Source organism: Schistocerca piceifrons, chromosome 6 (genome assembly GCF_021461385.2).
Source record: "Schistocerca piceifrons isolate TAMUIC-IGC-003096 chromosome 6, iqSchPice1.1, whole genome shotgun sequence".
In the NCBI taxonomy this organism is placed as follows: Eukaryota; Metazoa; Arthropoda; class Insecta; order Orthoptera; family Acrididae; genus Schistocerca; species Schistocerca piceifrons.
Genome location: NC_060143.1, coordinates 8,099,042 through 8,121,852, shown reverse-complemented (window position 1 = coordinate 8,121,852; position 22,811 = coordinate 8,099,042). Strand labels below are relative to the sequence as shown.

The following is a 22,811-nucleotide window of genomic DNA, read 5'->3' as shown; positions in this document are numbered from 1 at the left end:
AACAACAGTATGTAAAGGATAGATTGTTACCACATAGAGGAGGCATTGAGTCACAGACAGGCATATTGAAAAAGAATGGTAAAATATTAAGCTTTCAGAAAAAGTCCTTCTGGAATAGGAAACACATCCATATTCTCACAAGCACAACTCACATACTCGTGGCCACTTTCTCTGGACACTGGAGCCAAAGACAGTGGCCTTGTGTGTATGAGTTGTGCTTGTGTGAGGGCGTGTGTGTGGTTCTTTTTTTCTTTTCTTCTTCTTCTTCTTCTTCCCCCCCCCCCCCCCCCCCCCTAGAATAAGGACTTTGCCCAAAACCTAATATTTTAGCAGTATTGTCTGCAACTGCTCCTCTGTTAACTAATAATTGACTAAATTAGTCATTGTCCAATTGGGGACTAATTCCACATGGTGTCTCACAGGGTTCCATCTAAGGACCCGAATTTTTTTGCAAATATCAAAGACCTTTCATCAGGTACATTAACAGAGACCAAGTTTGTTTTGTCTGCAGATGAAACAAACATTGCAGCAAATAGCAAATCAAGTATACTCTTAGAAAGATTGGTTAATGAAATATTCATGGACATTAATAAATGATTCCTAACCAATTCTTAGTCACTAATCTTTGAAAAAATGCACTATACACAGTTTAGAACAGTAAGAGGTTTTCTGCCGATGTATGCATAAAATATGATGACAGACAGATAGAAGTTGACACTGTTAAATTCTTGGGATTACAGCTTGACAATATATTCAACTGGGAAGACCATACCACAGATCTGTTGAAGTGCCTAAACAAACATCTACACACAATGCGAATGTTGTCTACATAGGTGACAAAACTAAAAAATGTTAGCATTCTTTGTGTACTTTCATTCCATAATGTAACAAGAATTTTTTTTTTCAAAATCATCCAGCAGAACTAAAGTTTTCTTAGTCCAAAAAAATGTATAAGAATTATTTGTAGTGTGGTCTTAAGAATGTTCCCGCAGAGGCCTCTTAAGGAACTAGGGATATTAACTACAGCTTTCCAGTAAATTTATTCCTTAGTGAAGTTTGTCATTAATAATATGCCTTTTCTTAAACCAACAGCTCAGTTCATAGAATCAATACTAGAAATAAAAATAACGTTCACAAAGATTTAGTCACATACTCTGCTCCAGAAAGGTGTCCAGTATTACGTACAATCTGACTTCCATACAAATTCAGAGCAGTAATGCAATCATTGTAATTAAGTGTTGGAAATTATTTTTCTGTTTCATGATACATGGCTACAATAGCCTACAAATTATCATATGCACATCGGTGTACGAACATGTACATCTTTTGTGACATGTCTGTTACTACCTTTCAAATGGAAACGTGTTTAAGATAGTTTGACTGATTCCACATCTGCTTGTTGATGGTACACTAGCATATCTGTTTACCTTTGTAAATATTTATTTCATATTCCTGTTTTCTGGCATGTTTTATGACCTGGACAATCTCCTCACTGTGGATCTATTGCGTCGAAAAGCACATCTAATGCATTAACAAACAAATCTAGCAACTGAAATGAACCTATTTCAGATCTGTTAAATTTGCTACAGTGAATCATCTCTTTTTCACATATTGATTATTAATATGATAAAAGAAAGTCCTGATAAAATAATTTAGGGGCAAAGGCAACAAAGAACAACTCCCATTAGCGTAGTTTAGAGAAACTGGTGTTGGGAGGGGGGAAGCATTGAGATAGCACAGGATGTGATGCAGCCATTGAAACTGAGTATGTTGTGCTCAGCAGCGTGTGTCTCCTTACAGCTCTTACAATTTTTTATTTGTGTTGATTTGAAATATGTATATTCATTCATTCATTCATTCGTTTAGTAAGCATTAATGACACTGCTCGCTTATTTTGTTTGCTTGTGACACAGCGTTTTACATTTTCAGTTATTAAAGCATAAGTGTATTTTGGTTCATTTATAACAAGTGGTATGAGAGTTCCTGATGTCAATCAGATATCTAGTGTCTTTTGTATATCAATTTTTACGGATTTAAGTATCCCACATATCCAAAAAAGCATTCCCTGCTGTTTGAAGTGTTGTAGCATAAATCACCTTTGCATGTATTGTGTTATAGGTTATTAGCAGAACTGAAACCAAGACCTAGTGGTGCAGGTGGCAGTGAAGAAGCTCTTAGCCATAGACTACTTGGAAATTTCATTCTCTTGGCCTCTCAGCAAAAGGTATTTCTTGAAAAGAATGTTAAATTATTAAATATTTTTAATCATCTCTTCATTAAACATGCTATGACATTGTCAGGTATTAAAGTGGCTATCTGGGGGCAAATTAATTAAATAGTAAATAACATAAATTCTGTTTTCGAGAATTTGAGAATTTGTGAGTAAAAAATAAGACGAAAATATTTTTCCCCTTGTAGACTGGTAACAGATTTCTTAAATAGCAAAGAAATTAAAGATAAGACACAACTTATTTAATGTTACTGTTACAGTAAGAAATTTGATGTAAATGTGCAGACATTAGGAAGTCATGGTTTCTCAGTGAAATTTATTAATGAATTCCTCGCAGGCTGCACTAAAATTTTGCAGTACTCAGTCAATGATGAACTAGTCATTATTTTTTTGTCTCTTTCCCACTGCCACTGTTTCCTTCTCTCTCAGCATAAAAAATGTGTTTGTGTTCATATGCCAAAATTTTTAAAGGCACTGAGAAAAGTACACTGAAGAGCCAAAGAAACTGGTACACCTGCCTAAATCGTGTAGGTCCCCAGCGAGCATGCAGAATTGCCGCAGCACGATGTGTCATGGACTCGACTTATGTCGGAAGTAGTGCTGGAGGGAACTGACACCATGAATCATACAGGGCTGTCCATAAATCCGTAAGAGTATGCGGGGGCGGGGATCTCTTCTGAACAGCACGTTGCAAGGCATCCCGAATATGCTCAATAATGTTCCTATCTGGGGAATTTGGTGGCCGGCAGAAGTGTTTACACCCAGAAGAGTGTTCCTGGAGCCACTTTGTAGCAATTCTGGACATGTGGGGTCCTGCTGGAATTGCCCAAGCCCGTTGAAATGCACAATGGACAGAAATGGATGCAGGTGATCAGACAGGATGCGTAGGTACATGTCACTTGTCAGAGCCATATCTAGACGTATCAGGGGTCCCATATTACTCCAATTGCAAATGCCCCACACCATTACTGAGCCTCCATCAGCTTGAGCAGTCCCATGCTGATATGCAGGGTACATGGATTCATGAGGTTGTCTCCATGCCCGTACATGTTCATTCGCTCGATATAATTTCAAACGAGACTTGTCCGAACAGGCAGCGTGTTTCCAATCAAGTATAAAGCTTTGTATCATGCAGTCATCAAGGGTATGAGAGTGGGCCCTCAGCTCCGAAAGCCCATATCGTGATGTTTCTTTGAATGGTTTGCACACTGAAACTTATTGATGGCCCAGCATTGAAATAATGCAGCAATTTGCGGAAGGGTTGCACTTCTGTCACACTGAACGATTATCTTCAGTTGTTGTTGGTCCCATTCTTGTAGGACCTTTTTCCAGCAGCAGCGAGTTGGAGATTTGATGTTTTACAGGAGTCCTGATATTCACGGCACACTTGTAAATTGGTATTTGGGGGAAAATCCCCACTTCATCGGTACCTTGGAGATGTAGTATCCCATCGCTCATGCGTTGACTGTAAAACCACGTTCAAACTCACTTAAGTCTTAATAATGTGCCGTTGTAGCAGCAGTAACTGATCTAACAACTGCGCCATACACTTGTTTTATACAGGTGTTGCAGACCGCAGCGCAATAGTCTACCTGTTTATATATCTATGTATGTGAATACGCATGCCTTTGCCAGTTTCTTGGTGCTTCAGTGTAAAATGAGGTAGCTGGTAGCTCACTTTTCAGAGTCTTTTCAGCAGGAGTATATTTGCATTTTTTGTTTTTCGTTATTTTCTTTGCCAATCAAGGACATGTTGCTCATGTGATAAGAACTTGGTGGGTCAATAAAATTTTGATTGGAATAACAAAAAATCTAATTTTATACCTCAAACTGGATTTTACATGCATAAAAATTTTGCTTGTGCTTCAGTACTATAACTTGTGGTTCCCAGAACCCTTTTGATGAAAATGAAGACACTTTACAGCATATCTCTCAGTGCTACATTACTTTATAAACTATGTTTTCACTGTGCATATTTTGCATGTACACGTACAGTAACTTTTAACCAATGTAACCTGGAAATCACTAAGGGTGTCAAGAAAATTGTCAAGTTTGTTTGAGATTAGGATCTTAGGAATATATTATGAAAATTACACTTATTTGCCATGCATAACCATCTTGGAATCTGTAGCTTGGTTTTGGTACCCAAAAACCATGTCTTTGGGGTGTTTCTAAATATCAGATAGCCATCTTGGAATCCACAGCTTGATTTTGATAAGGGGGGGAAAAAAAACTTTTTTGTGGTGCTTTTCTGAGGTACTACCCATGAATTAACGACACCTCCAAAAGCCCCTTAAGATCCACTGCACACCACATCAAGTGCAAGAAGCTGACTGATTTACTCCATTTGCCTAAGCAGGAGGAAGTGTGTAGTACTCATACCTGACCCTGTAATCTAGGATAGTGACACTAAGATGACGCTTCTTTTGAGTATACAAATGGTTCCTATTGCAAGGCTATCCAAAACCACTTGATTCTATGTTTCTAGCATCAGTAGAACCTGAGGTATAAGCCCTGGAAGTGTCCCATTTTTATGCATGGCATTTTGAAATACACTATTATGTGATCAAAAGTGTCTGGACACCTGGCTGAAAATGACTTACAAGTTTGTGGCACCCTCAATCGGTAATGCTGGAATTCAGTATGGTGTTGGTCCACCCTTAGCCTTGATGGCAGCTTCCACTGTTGCAGGCATACGTTCAATCGGGTGCTGGAAGGTTTCTTAGGGAATTACAGCCCATCTTCACAGAGTGTTGCACTGAGGAGAGGTACTGATGCCGGTCGGTGAGGCCTGGCACGAAGTTGGCATTCCGAAACATCCCAAAGGTGTTCTGTAGGATTCAGGTCAGGACTCTGTGCAGGCCAGTCCATTGCAGGGATGTTATTGTCGTGTAACCACTCCGCCACAGGCCGTGCATTATGAACAGGTGTTCGATTATGTTAGAAGATACAATCACCATTCCAGAATTGCTCTTCAACAGTGGGAAGCAAGATGGTGGCTAAAACATCAATGTAGGCCTGTGCTGTGATAGTGCCATGCAAAGCAACAAGGGATGCAAGCCCCCTCCACGAAAAAACGTGGCCACACCATAACACCACCACCTCCAAATTTTACTGTTGGCACTAGACATACTGGCAGATGACATTCACTGGGCATTCACCTTACCCACACCCTGCCATCGGATCATCACATTGTGTACTGTGATTCATCACTCCACACGTTTTTCCACTGTTCAATCATCCAGTGTTTATGCTCTTTACACCAAGCAAGGCGTCATTTGGCAGTAGTATGTCTATGTTCATTCTAGAACACTTTGAAGACGTATATACGCAGCAATTACGCGTACACTACGGGACTGTACCCTGTTTACAATTACAGTTTGCTTTGTGATCAAATATAATTTGTTTCTTTAAAGGTCTTTAAAGGACGGACAAACACATACACACACACACACACACACACACACACACACACACACACACACACACACACACACACAATGTTTACAATTACAGTATTCTCTGTGTGTGTGTGCGTGTACAAAAGGTTAAAATTTGCATAATTTAATATGGGAATGTTGTGAACTTCCCTTTCTTACGAATTATCAGTTCAAGTATTAAAAGGGCCGGTTTAGGCTGGTTGAGGTGGAAAAAAACACCTTGCGTGTGTTGTTTTTCCAGTGTGTTTTGCAAGTAGGTTAGTTCGATTTGTGTACCACGGAAATAGGTCGATCGGTCAACCACTAACAAAGTTCGGTTTAAGTACCACGGAGATAGTTCGTTCTGTGTACCACTGTTGATCAAGTCTGTCGCTATCCTTTGACTTTACCAGAAGAGTGGCGGCGGCACGAAGAACTGGAGCGAAATGTAGCAGCCAAGATTCCTCACCCCTTGCAGTAATGGGAACTAAACCAAAAAGGTAGCAGGTAAGAGCTCGCCTGTGATCTCACAAATTTTGGAAATGGAAGACGTACCAGCAATATCTGCATCTGAGAAACTGCACTTTACATATTCTGAAAATTTCCATTGACCAGTTTGCAGTGTATCCTTTGCCAAAGACTGCCTTCTGTTTGCTAATACTGACATAATCGCCAATTTTAAGTTTCGAAGGACGTGGCGATCATTTTGATTTCGTTATACACCTCTGCTGGCTGCATTTTAATTGTCCTGTGTTTCGTGTGATTATATTGCTTTACGAATCCTTGTACAGTATTCGTCAATTTGTAGGAGCCCTGAGCAGTAAATTTTCTGAACGTAAGACTCTTGAGAGTTCTGCTGAAATGTTCAACTACGGAACCTTTCATATTTGAAAAATTGGACTAATGATTAATTCTGAGATGTTGCATTAACTTTTTGAGACTAGTATTGTAGAATTATTTCCCAAGATCAGTTTATAAGTGTACTGGAACCCGCCTGCTTTCTGTGTAAATTTTTTTAAGCGCGTTTGCAACTGCAACACCGCCTTTAGTCTTCAGAGCAGCAAGCCATGTTTATTTGGAATAAACATCAACCACTGTTAATAAATATTTATAGCCAGAATTCCATTTTGAATATGCAGTCATGTCAATTAAGTATGCTTGATGGGGATTGCCAAATCCTTTGTGATAACTGCCCACCTAGGATACATTCAACGGGCAGGACGATGAAGCTCATCAGCAATCACAGCTTGCATCTCTCTTTAACTTGATGCTTATTCAAAACATCTGCCCAAGCCTAGTTCAATGCTGTTGGCTACTCAACAAAAGGGGACCATTACTGTTAGTAATAACGTCTCTACTCAGGTATTAGGGGAAATGGAATTAATGATGGACGACAAAATGAAAGAATCGCAAAGGCAATTACAATCCGTTCAGGAGGAAAACAAAGAAATGTGTGAGGAAAACAAACAAATTCAGGAGGAAATCAAAACTAAATTGAACATGTTAACAGGTACTGTCAATAATTTGCGATCCGAACAGGATCAGCTCAGAGAGGGATGTAAAGTCAAACACGAAGAAATCGAAACAGAAACCCAAGAATTTCGAACCCACATTGACAAATAAATACAAGCAAATAATTGAACTGGTTAGTAAAGCTCTTGAGAAAACACAGCCACAAAATGATGAGATCATTAAAGTCAATAATACAAGCAAGAAGGACAAAAATCGATGAGTATAATGGTCAATGGTTAACGGCGTACGGATCTAGTGCAACGAATTGAACAGAAGTAAACAAAATCTGTAACATAACTACTGGCAGTGACGAAAAGTCAGTCGCATTTAGTAAAGAGAATTTGCACAACGAAATTAATGCTGAGTTCAGAACTCACAGAAGTTATGACTTTGAATCACAAATTTAATTGAAATATCTACAACTAGTCACAGAAGAGTACTAGTGCTCCACAGCAATAAGGGCAAAAAATATGAAAATTGTCAAGAAAAAAATTCGGAATATGAAAACGTGCTTATTTTTTGTAAGTCAAGTTAAAGTGCCACCTCCAGCATGTGACCAGAAATCCAAGTTTTCTCACCTCCTGCATAACTTTCATAGTACTTGCAGCGGATCCTGAACTTGGAATTGCTGTGTGATGGTCTGGATAGATGTCTGCCTATTACACATTACAACCTTCTTCAACTGTCAGCGGCCTCTGTCAGTCAACAGATGAGGTCGGCCTGTACGCTTTTGTGCTGCTGTATGTGTTCTTTCACTTTTCCACTTCCACTATCGCATCGGAAACAGTGGACCTAGGCATGTTTGGGAGTGTGGAAATCTTGCGTACAGATGTATGACATAAATGACACCCAATCACCTGACTACGTTCGAAGTCCATGAGTTTCGCCTAGCACTGGGGCCCGCCCTAGAACAAGACCCAAAACAAACTTTTGAAATGGGGCAAGTGAACTGCTACTTCACATGGTGCAAAAGGCTTATAAAACAATGTTCACACCTTCATATCATACTAATGTTTGGCCCCCAATGGAAATGCTTTTTCATAAGCGGCAATGAGTGGCGAGACCCTGTTGGATTCATGCAAAGGATTACCTTTTAGAGATGGGGTCTCCGCCTTGGCTCAGAGGCCCAGAATTATTTTAGCTTAATGCATTATAATAAACACTGCACTACAGATTTTACGTTTCAGTCTCTGTTTTAACTTTTTATGTAGGCATTACAGGTTTAGAGTTGTGTAGACTGATGGTTCCAAACAAGGGGCCTGTCTTGACTGTTCAGTAGTGTTACCCAACTGTGTCTTCAGGGTTTGTCTTCCTCATGAATACACTGTATTTACCATAAAGGCACTCGAGTGGATGAGATGTCTTCAGAGCAAGCAATTCCTCATCTGCTCCGATTTTCTTAGTGCCTTACAATCATTGCATCACATCAACCCAGCAGAGAAACTGGTCCAGCTAATGCAGGACCAAGTGTACTTCCTTGAAGGGCAGCAGGTATCGTTCTGCTGAGTACCAGGACACTCGGTAATTTGGGCAGATTAGGTAGCCAAGGAAGTGTGTAGGGAATCCGATGGGACAGAATGCGCCATTCCCCTACAGGTAGTCATTGTCAGAGATCTATACAGTGTGGTGGGAGGAGTGGCTGGCAGTAGAGGATAATAAGATGTGGTTGGTGAAGCCAACTGTCTGGCCATGGTGTATCATGTTAGTCACTCAGGCAGGATAGCAATCCTGATAAGCCACTGAATTGGGCACTCTCCCCTAATACATGGCTTTCTATTCTGGCAAGAGGCTCCCTCAGTCTCTGAAGCCTGTGATGTGCAAATCACTGTGTACCACATTTTGTACTGAATACATTTTGTAATGTGAATAAGAGGGCAGGAGTGAATTTCAGTGGGTCTCTGCACCCTAAGAGACCAGTCTGTTGAATGTCTTAGACTTTTGAAGTCTCTGGACTCCAGCTAAACTTTTAGGCCAGAAATTTGAGTGTGTTGCAGAATGGGCTGGTCATCCTTTAGTTTCAGCAGTCGGCCAGCTACAGCTATGTGCTGTATTATTTTACTTCTTTCTCATGCCTTTTCTTTTTTTGCATGTTTTCATTCTAATGTACATGTTTTTTTGTCATCTTTGTGTACGTGTATGGGTGGGGGGAGCATGGGTGTGGGTGCGTGCATTCGCACTCTTAGGCCTTTTTCTCTGTTTGTCTTGTAGTTACAGTTATAATCATTTTGCATCCTTTAACCATCCTCTTCTCATGAAATTTTACCATGAGCACTAAAGAATTTTCTGTCATGTGCCCACAACAAGATGTCATTGTCATCGAGTCTGAAGGCAGCCGTTTCATATCCTGGTGGTTTTGATTATTAGTATTTGGCAAGAAGGGGTACAGCTGATGGCAAAAATTCCTGATTATTATAATCTGTGATGATGTTGTGAAATCCTAAATTGTGCATTGTATCCTTTTTAAGTACAAGATAGAATACTTTCAATGGTGATCTATTTATCGAAAAAATGTTAAACTCAACTGATTTTGTGGTACTGTGATAGAAGAGTAGGCTGTTTGCTGGCACCGGGTTGGACCCCATTCTTTCTCTCTCTTAATCATTTGTGACACACACTCTACATAGAAGTCTTTCCTATCTAGCCAACAAATATTTCGTGGATGACCTAAGCTTCACAAACCCAAATAGGTGCACCAGTGCTTTATTTATCAGCACCTAATAATAGATTTATCGGGAAACATTTCCAAATGTTGATAAATTAAATGTTGGTGCACATGTGTTGTTTTTATGAAGATGTCATTTAATACAAAATGGCAAACTATGCCTACTTATTATGGTTACTGACAATATAATGCCCACTCATCATAGTCATTGACAATATACACTCCTGGAAATGGAAAAAAGAACACATTGACACCGGTGTGTCAGACCCACCATACTTGCTCCGGACACTGCGAGAGGGCTGTACAAGCAATGATCACGCGCACGGCACAGCGGACACACCAGGAACCGCGGTGTTGGCCGTCGAATGGCGCTAGCTGCGCAGCATTTGTGCACCGCCGCCGTCAGTGTCAGCCAGTTTGGCGTGGCATACGGAGCTCCATCGCAGTCTTTAACACTGGTAGCATGCCGCGACAGCGTGGACGTGAACCGTATGTGCAGTTGACGGACTTTGAGCGAGGGCGTATAGTGGGCATGCGGGAGGCCGGGTGGACGTACCGCCGAATAGCTCAACACGTGGGGCGTGAGGTCTCCACAGTACATCGATGTTGTCGCCAGTGGTCGGCGGAAGGTGCACGTGCCCGTCGACCTGGGACCGGACCACAGCGACGCACGGATGCACGCCAAGACCGTAGGATCCTACGCAGTGCCGTAGGGGACCGCACCGCCACTTCCCAGCAAATTAGGGACACTGTTGCTCCTGGGGTATCGGCGAGGACCATTCGCAACCGTCTCCATGAAGCTGGGCTACGGTCCCGCACACCGTTAGGCCGTCTTCCGCTCACGCCCCAACATCGTGCAGCCCGCCTCCACTGGTGTCGCGACAGGCGTGAATGGAGGGACGAATGGAGACGTGTCGTCTTCAGCGATGAGAGTCGCTTCTGCCTTGGTGCCAATGATGGTCGTATGCATGTTTGGCGCCGTGCAGGTGAGCGCCACAATCAGGACTGCATACGACCGAGGCACACAGGGCCAACACCCGGCATCATGGTGTGGGGAGCGATCTCCTACACTGGCCGTACACCACTGGTGATCGTCGAGGGGACACTGAATAGTGCACGGTACATCCAAACCGTCATCGAACCCATCGTTCTACCATTCCTAGATTGGCAAGGGAACTTGCTGTTCCAACAGGACAATGCGAGTCCACATGTATCCCGTGCCACCCAACGTGCTCTAGAAGGTGTAAGTCAACTACCCTGGCCAGCAAGATCTCCGGATCTGTCCCCCATTGAGCATGTTTGGGACTGGATGAAGCGTCGTCTCACGCGGTCTGCACGTCCAGCACGAACGCTGGTCCAACTGAGGCGCCAGGTGGAAATGGCATGGCAAGCCGTTCCACAGGACTACATCCAGCATCTCTACGATCGTCTCCATGGGAGAATAGCAGCCTGCATTGCTGCGAAAGGTGGATATACACTGTACTAGTGCCGACATTGTGCATGCTCTGTTGCCTGTGTCTATGTGCCTGTGGTTCTGTCAGTGTGATCATGTGATGTATCTGACCCCAGGAATGTGTCAATAAAGTTTCCCCTTCCTGGGACAATGAATTCACGGTGTTCTTATTTCAATTTCCAGGAGTGTACATTTACACATCTTATATGTTGGACACACAAGCTGCCAATGTTACATCTAGTTGATTCTGAAATGTTACTACAATAAAAAATAAATAGAAAAACTTATACTTACTGGTAGTACTAAACACAAGTTCAAACTAGTTCACACTGGACTCGCATCCAGGAGGGCGGCGGTTCAATCACGCGTCCAACCATCCTGATTTAGGTTTTTTGTGATTTCCCTACATCGCTCCAGGCAAATGCTGGGATGGTTTCTTTGAAAGGGCACGGCCGACTTCCTTCCCCATCCTTTCCTAATCCGATGGGACCGATGACCTCGCTGTTTGGTCTCTTCCCCCAAACAACCCAATCCTCAAACTAGAAGTTACAAAAATGCTATCTTTTGGAACCAATAATGGCTTTCTCAGGCAAAGCAGAGGAAAGGATTGGAATAAATGTGGTGCCATAGAGAGTCAGAGAGAAAGTTGTCCAAGATTTTGGGTTCAACAGAGACTGTAAAGCCAAATAGAGATTAATTATTACTGAGATAGCAGAAACAGATATAAAATCAGTAGGGAAGACAATCAGAAAATCAGGGGTAGGGAAGGAGTGACTGGAAATTGAACTAAAAGCTGGCCGGAGTGGCCAAGCGGTTCTAGGCGCTACAGTCTGGAGCTGTGCGACCATTACAGTCGCAGGTTCGAATCCTGCCTCGGGCATGGATGTGTGTGATGTCCTTAGGTTAGTTAGGTTTAAATAGTTCTAAGTTCTAAGGGACTGATGACCTCAGAAGTTAAGTCCCATAGTGCTCAGAGCCATTTGAACCATTTTTTTTAACTAAAATGGAAAAAGGGCAAGAGCAGACAAAAAGGCCAAAAAATAATGGAAGAAAAACAGTGTCAAATGTGCATGTGACAGCTAAATGTGCATGTAGGCAACCAACATGATGTTAGTGTCAAATAGATTAAGAAAATGTAAGGATTATATATTTTGAAGACCTGAAAAACAGATAGTAGTTATTGTGTAGATGAAATATGAATTATTAAGGAATATATGCTGTAATCACTGGTAACAATACCAGAGAAGGAAAGTTGCTACTCACCATATAGCGCTTGCGACTCGGCATCTCCGCTATATGGTGAGTAGCAACTTTCCTTCTCTGATATTGTTACATTCCATCCTGGATTTTCCATTGTTTGTAATCGCTGGTAACTTGTACAAATATCATGGTGGTACCACATGTGTTTGTGGGATATTGATAACGACAGAGAGCAGAGAGTATCTGTGGGCAATTCAACAACAGCAGTGCATTCTGAGTCATGGTATGATGTAGACATGGTGATATGTTCAAAATACACAATGGTGTGCACAAAATCAGCAAGTAGAATTCATTTCAAACTGTGATATGCTTCCTGAGTCAACTGCAGTGGCTGTGCCATGTGTTGTGACCAGGCATTTGCCCACCTTGGTTGGGTACTATGAGAACTCGAGTGCTGCATTTTGTACTGTACTGCAATCTCAGTAAGTGTTCTCATCACCGATACCAGCTCGGCTGACCCTAACCGAGCTACATCATGGCCACTACATGCCTCAAAGACTCAGCTCCCAGCCTAAACTGCCACTTACAAACTTCCAGCATGCTGGAGTAGCTGTGTGTCTGCAACGAACAACAACGAACAGTTACAACACATACAGATAACTGTTATCTGTATGTGCTGTAGCTGCTCTTTGCACGTTTTTAACATGGTTTTCACATCTTCGGAAGGGCTACTTTTGACTATATTACGATGATTTGAAAATTGATTTCGGCCAAAAACTAGTCATTGAATGAGTAAAAAAGTAAAATTTGCAACTTTGGAATGGTTTTTCATTCTACTAAACTGCCCCTGTTTTGACCAGACAACCCCATTATGGTTCACCACTGTGAACTGTGTATTGAGTTCATTAGGCATTTCAGATGATGACACCTGATTTCTAACCTTGATTCATTATCTGACAGAATAAGCCAACCTAATCAGTGACATCATATTTGTACTGCGTACCCAGTAAAAATATGATGCTGTCAAATCCACACTGTTACATTAACTCTCAAGGGCACCTGAACGACAGTTAAACCAGGCTATCTATGACAAACAATTGGGGATATAATGCCATCTCAGCTTTGGTGACAACTCTGAGCTACACTTGATGTTAACCTCATGCTCGATACTGTCGTTTGGATACTCTGGATTGTTACATTTTCACCTCAGCTACAACAAAGCTGACTCCTTGGAAAAATGGTTGGCACTGGCAGATAAAAAGTTTACAGTACTACTGCACCACAAGAAAATTGACAAAGTGAATAATTCCACATCGCACAGCATGCTACCGTTGCTTGGCACCCTGTTGACCAACTCAGTGATCCTCCATGGCTACGCATGAAGAGTACATCACTGACCCCTCCCCCGAAAAGTGCAGTGGGTAGCCCACACACTATGTCATCACTAGCTGTTAACAAGGCCACAGGTGCCATACCATTGACAGTCTGGTGCCACTGCATGTAACTGCCATGCACCACGTGCATTGCCAAACTCCTGATGCCGGACACAATACACACACTTGCTTGCATTGTACCAAGTTGCTGACAGTCACTCTAGGTGACTCAAAAGTGCAATTCCTGTTCCCCTTGCCCCTCGGCTGCATATCTGGAAGGCTGACTGTGTGTCTTAGAGTTCAACTCAAGAAAGCCCTGTTTCATGAACACTGGATCCGAAGTTAACTCAGTACCACTGGAGAGCACATCGACATTCAAAAAAATGTCAGTGCTACTACTTCATGTGGCTAATAATTCAAAGATACAATGTGTGGATCTACCACACACACCTAACAATTGTTGCTTCATCAACAGCTTCCAGTGACCTCTTACATCACGGATGTCATGGGACTGATAGTGGGAATTGACTTCCTGCGTCACTTCCCTGTTTCTCTGGACATACAGCATGCTCCACCACTGCACCATTATATAGGCCACTTGGTCCTGGGTCTATTTGCCCTGACAGCTCCATTCCCACATGACACTACACATTGCAGCAGGTTGATGACTTTGCACAAACAATGGTAGAAAACTGGTACATGAAATGCCTCAAATGTAGGTCTCATCACTCTCTACTCACACTAGAACAAAGGCGCAAGTATGTGGGATACATAATGGCACTGTGTGTCACATCCTAACACCTGCTGGGCCATCAGTACGTCACTGGCGCCAGCTAACTTACGCACTACTAAGACAGTGATTCACGAACTGTTGCAGGGAGGCCTAGTTTGCCCGTCCGGCAGTTCATGGACATCACCGATCAAATTAGTACCAAAAATTGAGATTCTGTGGAGACTACAGAGATCTCAACATCTGTATAGTGCAGGACAGCTACCCAGTACCCATTATACAAGAGGTCATGCATTTGTAGCAGGCACAACTGAATTCCGTATAACTGAGTCTAAAAATGGTTACCTCAAATCACCATGCACAAAGATGATATCACAAAAACTGCAATTTTGAAGAACACAGCTTAGACCAGGCAGCACTCCATTGGCTTTTCTGGTTCTTCCTCTCCTTCATCTATTTGGGTGACATTTTCATCTTTTCGGCTTTGTCCAAAAACCACAACCGAAACCTCGAACAAATTCTCACTGCCTTAAAAGATGGGGGCGTGGTGATCAATAGGACAAATTTCAGTTACTGAAGACAGAAGTTACCTTTCTTGGGCACATAGTTATGCTACAGGGATCAGACTGACCTTGGACTGAGCCGACATAGTAACACAGTTTCACCTCCCCCTAGAATTATCATGATTTCTGTCGATTCTTAGAAATTTTGAACTTTTGCCAGTGTCACCTGCCACAAGCAGTGATTTTACAAGTGCTGTTCACTGATGTTCTGGCAGGATCTAACAAACAAGGGAGGAGGAAGACTGATTGGACTTCAAAGATGAAGGATGCATTAGAACTTATTAAGGATTGCCTGCACACATCATCACGTTGGCCCACCCCATTACCGACACACAGACGTCAGACATGTAGTGACCCTGCAGTTGATGCCGTAGTACAACAGCTGAAGCCCTTTCGGTTCTTCTCACAGAAACTTACATCCTCTCAATTCAAATGATTGGCCTTCGACTGTGAACTTATTGTTGTTTATGAGGTGATGAGGTACTTCTGTGAAGGTACTGAAAGGTGACATGTTATAGTGTTTTCTGATCATAAACCACTTCCGAAGTCAAATGACATCCCTTGGAGGATATCAGCCCTAAAGCTACTGACACGTGGACCTTATCTCCCAGTATACTACGGATATCTACGACCAATACAGGGCTGACTATCGTGTCACCAACTACGTATCACAAGTCAGTGTCATCTCCATCCAATTAAGTTGTGAGAAGATAAGTCACTGATTAGTGAAATGATGCGAGCATCGGAGAATTGATGTGCAGCGAGTTACAGGCTCCAGCTGTTGGTACCACAAACAATGTAGTGCACAATTTTTGACCAACTCGACAGCTTGTCCCACACAGGTGTTAGACCACAGTCTGCTTCACTACTGAATGCTTTATGTGGCCCAGCATGAAGTGGGACTGCCGTACCTGGATGCAGGTATGCATATCATACCAACGCAGTCAAGTCGGAAGATGTGCACAACCGTGGTTAGATCATTTTGAAATGTCAGAAGCTTGCTTCCACCATGTACACATTGATCTCGTCAGCTCTCTCCTGGATTAAGAGGGATTCAAGTATCTACTATCAGTGGCAGAGCCTCCTGGTGGGTGGAAGCGGCCACCCTCAAGGACATCAGGGCAGAATCCATTGCCCATGTCTTTGTAGAAACGTGAATAGTGCATTTTGGCATTCCAGAAATGATAACTGCAGGCCAAGGCTGCCAGTTTGAGTTGACACTGTTAGGCACACTGTGTAATGTCTGTGGAATCAAATGCAGCTGCACTATGGCCTAACACCTCCAGTGTAAAGGCTAATCGAGCAGTGATATAGGGCTCAAAGCTGCCCTGGACATCAGGATGTGGGCTGAGGTATTACCATGGTTACTACTTGGCATCTGAACCATCTTCAGGGAGGGCCTGCAAGTATCCCCCGCCAAGGTACTTGCTCCCGCTCTGCACTGAGTGCCCAAGGTCTTCATACACTGAGTGCTCTCACATTGTGAACACATCATGCTTATGGGATGACACGGTGTGGCTCGTGCTGCAGCACCATACACAGGACCTTTCAAAGTTCATAAGAGAGGCACACATGCTTGACTTTCTGATTAATGGCAAACCAGAAACTGTTTTAATGAACCACTTGACACCAGCTTGGGTTCTCCAGGGGAACATCATCCCAAATGCCATGAAAAATGACTCCAACGACTGGCCTCTGCCCAGTGCATAGGTGGGCAGCCTCAGTACAGCATACTCTGTTACCATTAGGCTTATCCTGAGACTTCAACTCAGACATAGGACATTGCATGCACCCGATGGCGTGACCACATGTACTCGCTACCCATTGACATCAACTATGCCCCCATCTCATCCTGCAATTCAACGGATGGCAATTGCCTCTTACTAGGGCGGATCCGGCTGCAGAGATGATGCCCACTGCCACTGCTCCCTTCGTCCCCAACTGGACTGCCAGGGGCCCAGAGTGGCCACACCAGCCGCCTTCCATACCACCTGCTACCCTCCCAGCTGTACAGCACTAGTGACACACACACACACACACACACACACACACACACACACACACACACACACACACACACAAGATGACTACGAGAAATGGTCAGGAGTGTCTTGTGTCGCAGCCAGCCATGACACAGCTGGTCACGCACACCTATCAATGCTGATGTACCCAGATGACAGTGCCATTCATATCTCTCTACTGTGAGGGGGATGTAGGGCTCTGTGGAGATACCAATAGCGACAAGCAGCACTAGCCAGAGAGCAGAGGAGTATCTGTGGGCGAGTAAAAGACAGCAGTCCATTCTGAGTCATCATATGATGTAGACATGTTGATGTATCGTGCTTTGTGGTTAAATTATATTCACTATCAGACATCTCGACTCAGTTACTGGGACGTTCCCCATCACTCAGATGTGAAATATTCCCAATATTAATACCATGATTGTACATATAAACATCAGACAGTTAGGCTTACAAGGGATACTGGAACTGCATCTTATTGCTAATATTACCGGCAATATCACATCATTTTCCATTAATGATTTGCCTATCTCAGACCAGAAAGTGTGTATTATTTAATTATTTGACTTGGATTTTGAGATGAATCTGATGTCTGATAATTATTTTATAGTGAAATGTAAGTTCTTTCAATTTTTGTTTGTGAAAATAATATAATGAGAAAATATAATAATTCATAAAATTAATTGAACCTTGTTTTTCCCTTTTGTGGCAGACCAACATCGAACATGCACTACAGGATTTGACTGCTCTGGCTAGTCAAGAAATACATCGTGATCATGCTGGTCTTGCTCTGGGACTAGCAAGGGCTTACACTCAACTTAAACAGACTACACGTGCACGTAACCAACTGAAACGTGTAGCACGTTCACCTTGGCGTTTTGAGGAGGCAGACTACTTAGAACAGTGAGTAATTTTTTTAATAATTTGTGGCATTGAAGTCTATGGCTGCTATCCCGCTTGTGGCTACTTGAATGAAGTGTGGCTGCAGCAGTAGCAAGAAGCAGTAACACTACACAGAAAAAATTTTCTGGCACACCAAAGCTGTCAGAGGAGGATGATGACCCCTGTTTACGTTTAGTGATTTTCCTCTTCCCTCGTCATTTACAATTCACACGCCTAATGAAAACAAAAAAGATTTCTTTGGCTAGGAGCTATCAAGTGAATTAAAATACATTCACATAATTACGGAAGGCTAAAATATGTTATTAGTTTCAGTTTTCTGATTTTTATTTTATTTCCACATATTTAGCAGTAAAACATTAATTGCCTTGCACAACAGTGAAATTATTTTTGTCAATTTGCTAAATAAATGTGGCTTTTATTTATTGTTTCTGCAGATGCAGTCATTTTATAAGAAACAAAGTGTTTCATTCCATGCTATTGGGTAGTTTCAACTGTTCATTGGATTTTAAGTGCACATTTTCATCTTCTGTCGCGTTTGGCATTATGTCATAATAAAGAATCAAACAGGAAACAATACAGAACTGGTACTCCAAGAAAAGTTGCATCCCGAAAAGTGACCTGAAAAGCTTAATATCATCTTGAGGCCTACTTCATTTTGAATCTGGACATATGAATGTGTCCTTTAAGCCAAATTATGCATTTTAGTATGGTTTACGAATTTGCTATGCTATCCTGTGATGTCTTATTTCTTTTGTGATGCCATGTAAGATCTCTTAATGCTATATGTGTATGAACATAGGGCATCCTGCGCCATCGTAGCTGCCCATTCATGGGAACTCCTGCTTTCTGGTGCTCTCTGGCAGCTGCTGAAATGAACCCACGTCTAAAAGGTCATGGGAAAATACTGCGAATTGTTCTTCGTAAAGCTTTATTTTCAAAGGAAATTTCCTTTTATGCAAGATGAACTATGCTACATTTGAGAATGTGCAATAAATTTCTTATATCACAGAGTGTTTCATTCTCATTTAAAATTTAATACTTTGAGGACCAGCCACTTCGAATTATTTCAAGCCCAGAATACCAGACATTAATGTCCTTGTGTAATATTTTAATGGCACATTTGTGTGATGTATTTTAAACTGTAACAGACGCTAAGAAGACCAATGTTATATGTGAAAGCTTAGCTTTTCTTGTGGCTATACTATGTACATTAATTTAAACCATTAACTTTTCCTATTTGGTTGTTCAAACTGCTTATCAATAATGTTGCTAGTGGCTGACTACATCACATATTCTATGCTCTGAAATCTCCTGTCATTGGCTGGCAAGATCACATGACATGACTTATGATTCACTTACATTACTGCATTGCGATCTCTATTTCAATGCCTCAGAAACTAATATGCTGTGTTTGGTGGAGTTCAAATTTATGCTTTCGTAATAAGAAAATATGCTGCATATCATAATATGAAAATATACTGTGTGCATGTTGCTGTACATCAAAGATCTTTCTGAAACATGTTTTTTGTTCTTTTTCCCCCCTTGCCGAGTTTGGTTTTCTAAAGTGCCGGGAAGTTCTACGCTAGTGTATAAAACCGTTACCATTGAAAGGATTGATATATTTACAGCTCCAAGGGAAAGTACACTGTCACTTATCATGGAAAACGTGTATTTCCTCCTTGGAGGAAGTGTGCTTTCATGTGTGAAGAAGTGTGTTTGTAACCGGGAGACCCGGAAAAAATCTGGGGATTTTTTTTTTTTTTTTTTTTCTTGACCGTGTATACACCCTGTCAGAAGCTGTTGAATTTGTGAACTAAATCAGATAGTCATTTGACAGTCACCGGAATGAATTGGCTTTGTCAGAATTGCATAGGAAAAACAAAAAGGAACTTTGATACATTAATTTTTCATTAGGCCTCATATCTACATCTACATTTATACTCCGCAAGCCACCCAACAGTGTGTGGCGGAGGGCTCTTTACGTGCCCCTGTCATTACCTCCCTTTCCTGTTCCAGTCGCGTATGGTTCGCGGGAAGAACGACTGCCGGAAAGCCTCTGTGCGCTCTCGAATCTCTCTAATTTTACATTTGTGATCTCCTCTGGAGGTGTAAGTAGGGGGAAGCAATATATTCGATACCTCATCCAGAAACGCACCCTCTCGAAACCTGGCGAGCAAGCTACACCGCGATGCAGAGCGCCTTTCTTGCAGAGTTTGCCACTTGAGTTTGCTAAACATCTCCGTAACACTATCATACGGTTACCAAATAACCCTGTGATGAAACGCGCCGCTCTTCTTTGGACCTTCTCTATCTTCTCCATCAACCCGACCTGGTACGGATCCCACACTGATGATCAATACTCAAGTATAGGTCGAACGAGTGTTTATACAATAATTTTTGTTGTATTTACTATGTAAAATAATCATTACTGATGACAAAATAGATATCTTGTTTAAATGTGATTCCACGTACAGAATATCTGTTTAAGATGAGAGGATGCAATATCAGTCATAAGACTGGTGCTAATAAGTGCAGAACCAATTACCCAATCTCTCTCTCTCTCTCTCTCTCCCTCTCTCTCTCTCTCTCTCTCTCTTTACTGTATGAAATTAAATGAAACCCACTGGAAAACTTTAACTGTGCTGAAGTACTTTAACTGTGCGAAGACTGGCAGCCATGTAAAGGGCCACTAACTCTTTTATAGTGTGCAGATTTACACATGAGCAATGGGTGTAACAACATGCAAGTCCAATTAAAGAAAAACAAAAAAGTCTGTGCAGGCCATTCAGTGTATGTGAGCGAAGCAGCAGGCGCTAAGCTAGTACTTTATAGAGTACAAACTAGGAAGAAAGCTGTTTGATTGTTTAATACTGTTATGGATGCAAAGTGACTGTGGCAAAGAAAATGCTGATCACATAGCTATACAGACAGTAGGATTACTTTTTACAGTAAGATGAATTGTCAGCATTTCCCTATGATTTACATGCTGATCTTAAATCAAATCATGACAGTAGTGCAGGTTTGTTCTTCTATGTCCCAAATTTATAACGATTTTTAGATACATATCTGTATTGTCCACGTCATTTTCATTACATCTGTTCCTGTTGTATTTTAGTAGTATTCAGACTACTCATATTTGCAAAAACTTACACATACTTTATCACATCATACACTATAAGTCTGTTCTTCAGTTTTGTCACATGTTTTCTTTAGAAATTGGATCTTATATCTTGCTGACTCGTGTCATTCACATTTTGCAACTGTTTTATGTTACATTAAGTTGGATTAAGATCTGAACAACATTTTCACACCAATAATTATGAGAGAGCTATTCAGATTTATGCTTGACTGGCATGTAGATGACCAATAAACTTGTGTAGGAGAGATAGTGCTATCATCCACAGTAGTAGGTCACTAATGAGAGTATTATTGCTATTTAGGAACTTGCAAAAGATAACCTGCAAGGGCTGTCCTCAAAGTCTCATTGTAAATAATCTCAAATATTATAAGAATTTACACCAATATCTGAAAACAACACAGATGTTGTAAGACTTAGTTAGGCATAGAGAAATGTTCACTTGAATATCTGATGGTTGGAGTTAAATTGCAAATGTTTACACCAATTACCTTGGTCATCATTTTTGATGATGTAGAGGATATTTAATGACATACAGAAAATATGTAATGGCATCTGCCACCATAATGTACATTCATTTCTGGAAAATGTCTGTGAAGTTGACATGTAGGCACTTCCATTGGCCCTGTGGTACTTCTCAAGATTGGAACTGCTAGTATGCAGTTGGAGACTTACTCCCTTACCCTGCTGTTCCCAGTTCAGTCACAGACGAAGAATTGAGGAAAACTGTACAAAAACTGAAATCCAAGAAATCAGCGGGTGATGACGAAATATAGAATCATATAATATAGCAAGTAAGCGAGCAAATAGTCTCACCGTTGCTGGACAGAGCAAACAGCTCTTTCAGAGATGGAATTTTTGCAGACAAACTGAAGATAAACAGGGTGGTGCCAGTGAACCAGAAAGGGGATAAGGATGAGCCTAACAACTATAGGCAAGTTTCACCGATATCAGGTTTCTCAAAAATCCTGCAAATGCTTATGTATAGTAGATTAGTTGATTATCTGGACAGATACAGCATTATTATACCATCACAGTATTGTTTCAGAAAGAGTAAGTCTGTGGAATCAGCAATTGCCAATCTGACGGAATATATTATACAGTCCTTACATGAAAAACAAACTGTGTCTGCGATATCCAAAGCAACAGTACTGACCATGAAATACTTCTAAGAAAATTGGAAAACTATAATATTCAAGGTCAAGCAGGCGAGTGGATAGAATCATACTTACGCAACAGGAGACAATATGTATCAATAGGGAATGCGTATCTGTCAGAAACCAAAGACATCAAATATGGAGTGCCACAGGAATCCGTAATGGTGCTATTGCTGTTTAATATGTTTATTAATGACATAGGTGTTGAAGATAATGAGAAGAAAATATCATATGCAGATGACATGACAATATTGAACATTGACGAAAATGTGTTACAGCTCGAGAGAAGAGCATACATATCTGCAAACACCACATCTCTGTGGCTCCTGGAAAGTGTACTTGTTATAAACCTAAAGAAGACTATGTATGCAGTGATCAGAAATAAAGAGAAGATTATGCACTTGTTTAGAGGTGGATGATACGAGACTGGAAGAAGTACAATCCACTGGATT

General features: G+C 41.5%; 1 protein-coding gene across 2 annotated transcripts in view; it reads left to right on the top strand.

Moving 5' to 3' along the window:
* LOC124802547 (tetratricopeptide repeat protein 21B-like) overlaps positions 1 to 22,811 on the top strand; it is a 275,934-nt gene that overhangs the window by 241,571 nt on the left and 11,552 nt on the right. For both annotated transcript variants that reach the window (XM_047263411.1, XM_047263410.1), the window contains 2 exons: positions 2,119 to 2,224; positions 17,876 to 18,066. In XM_047263411.1, the coding sequence (XP_047119367.1) occupies positions 2,119 to 2,224; positions 17,876 to 18,066 (297 nt within the window). The remainder of the gene's footprint in view (positions 1 to 2,118; positions 2,225 to 17,875; positions 18,067 to 22,811) is intronic.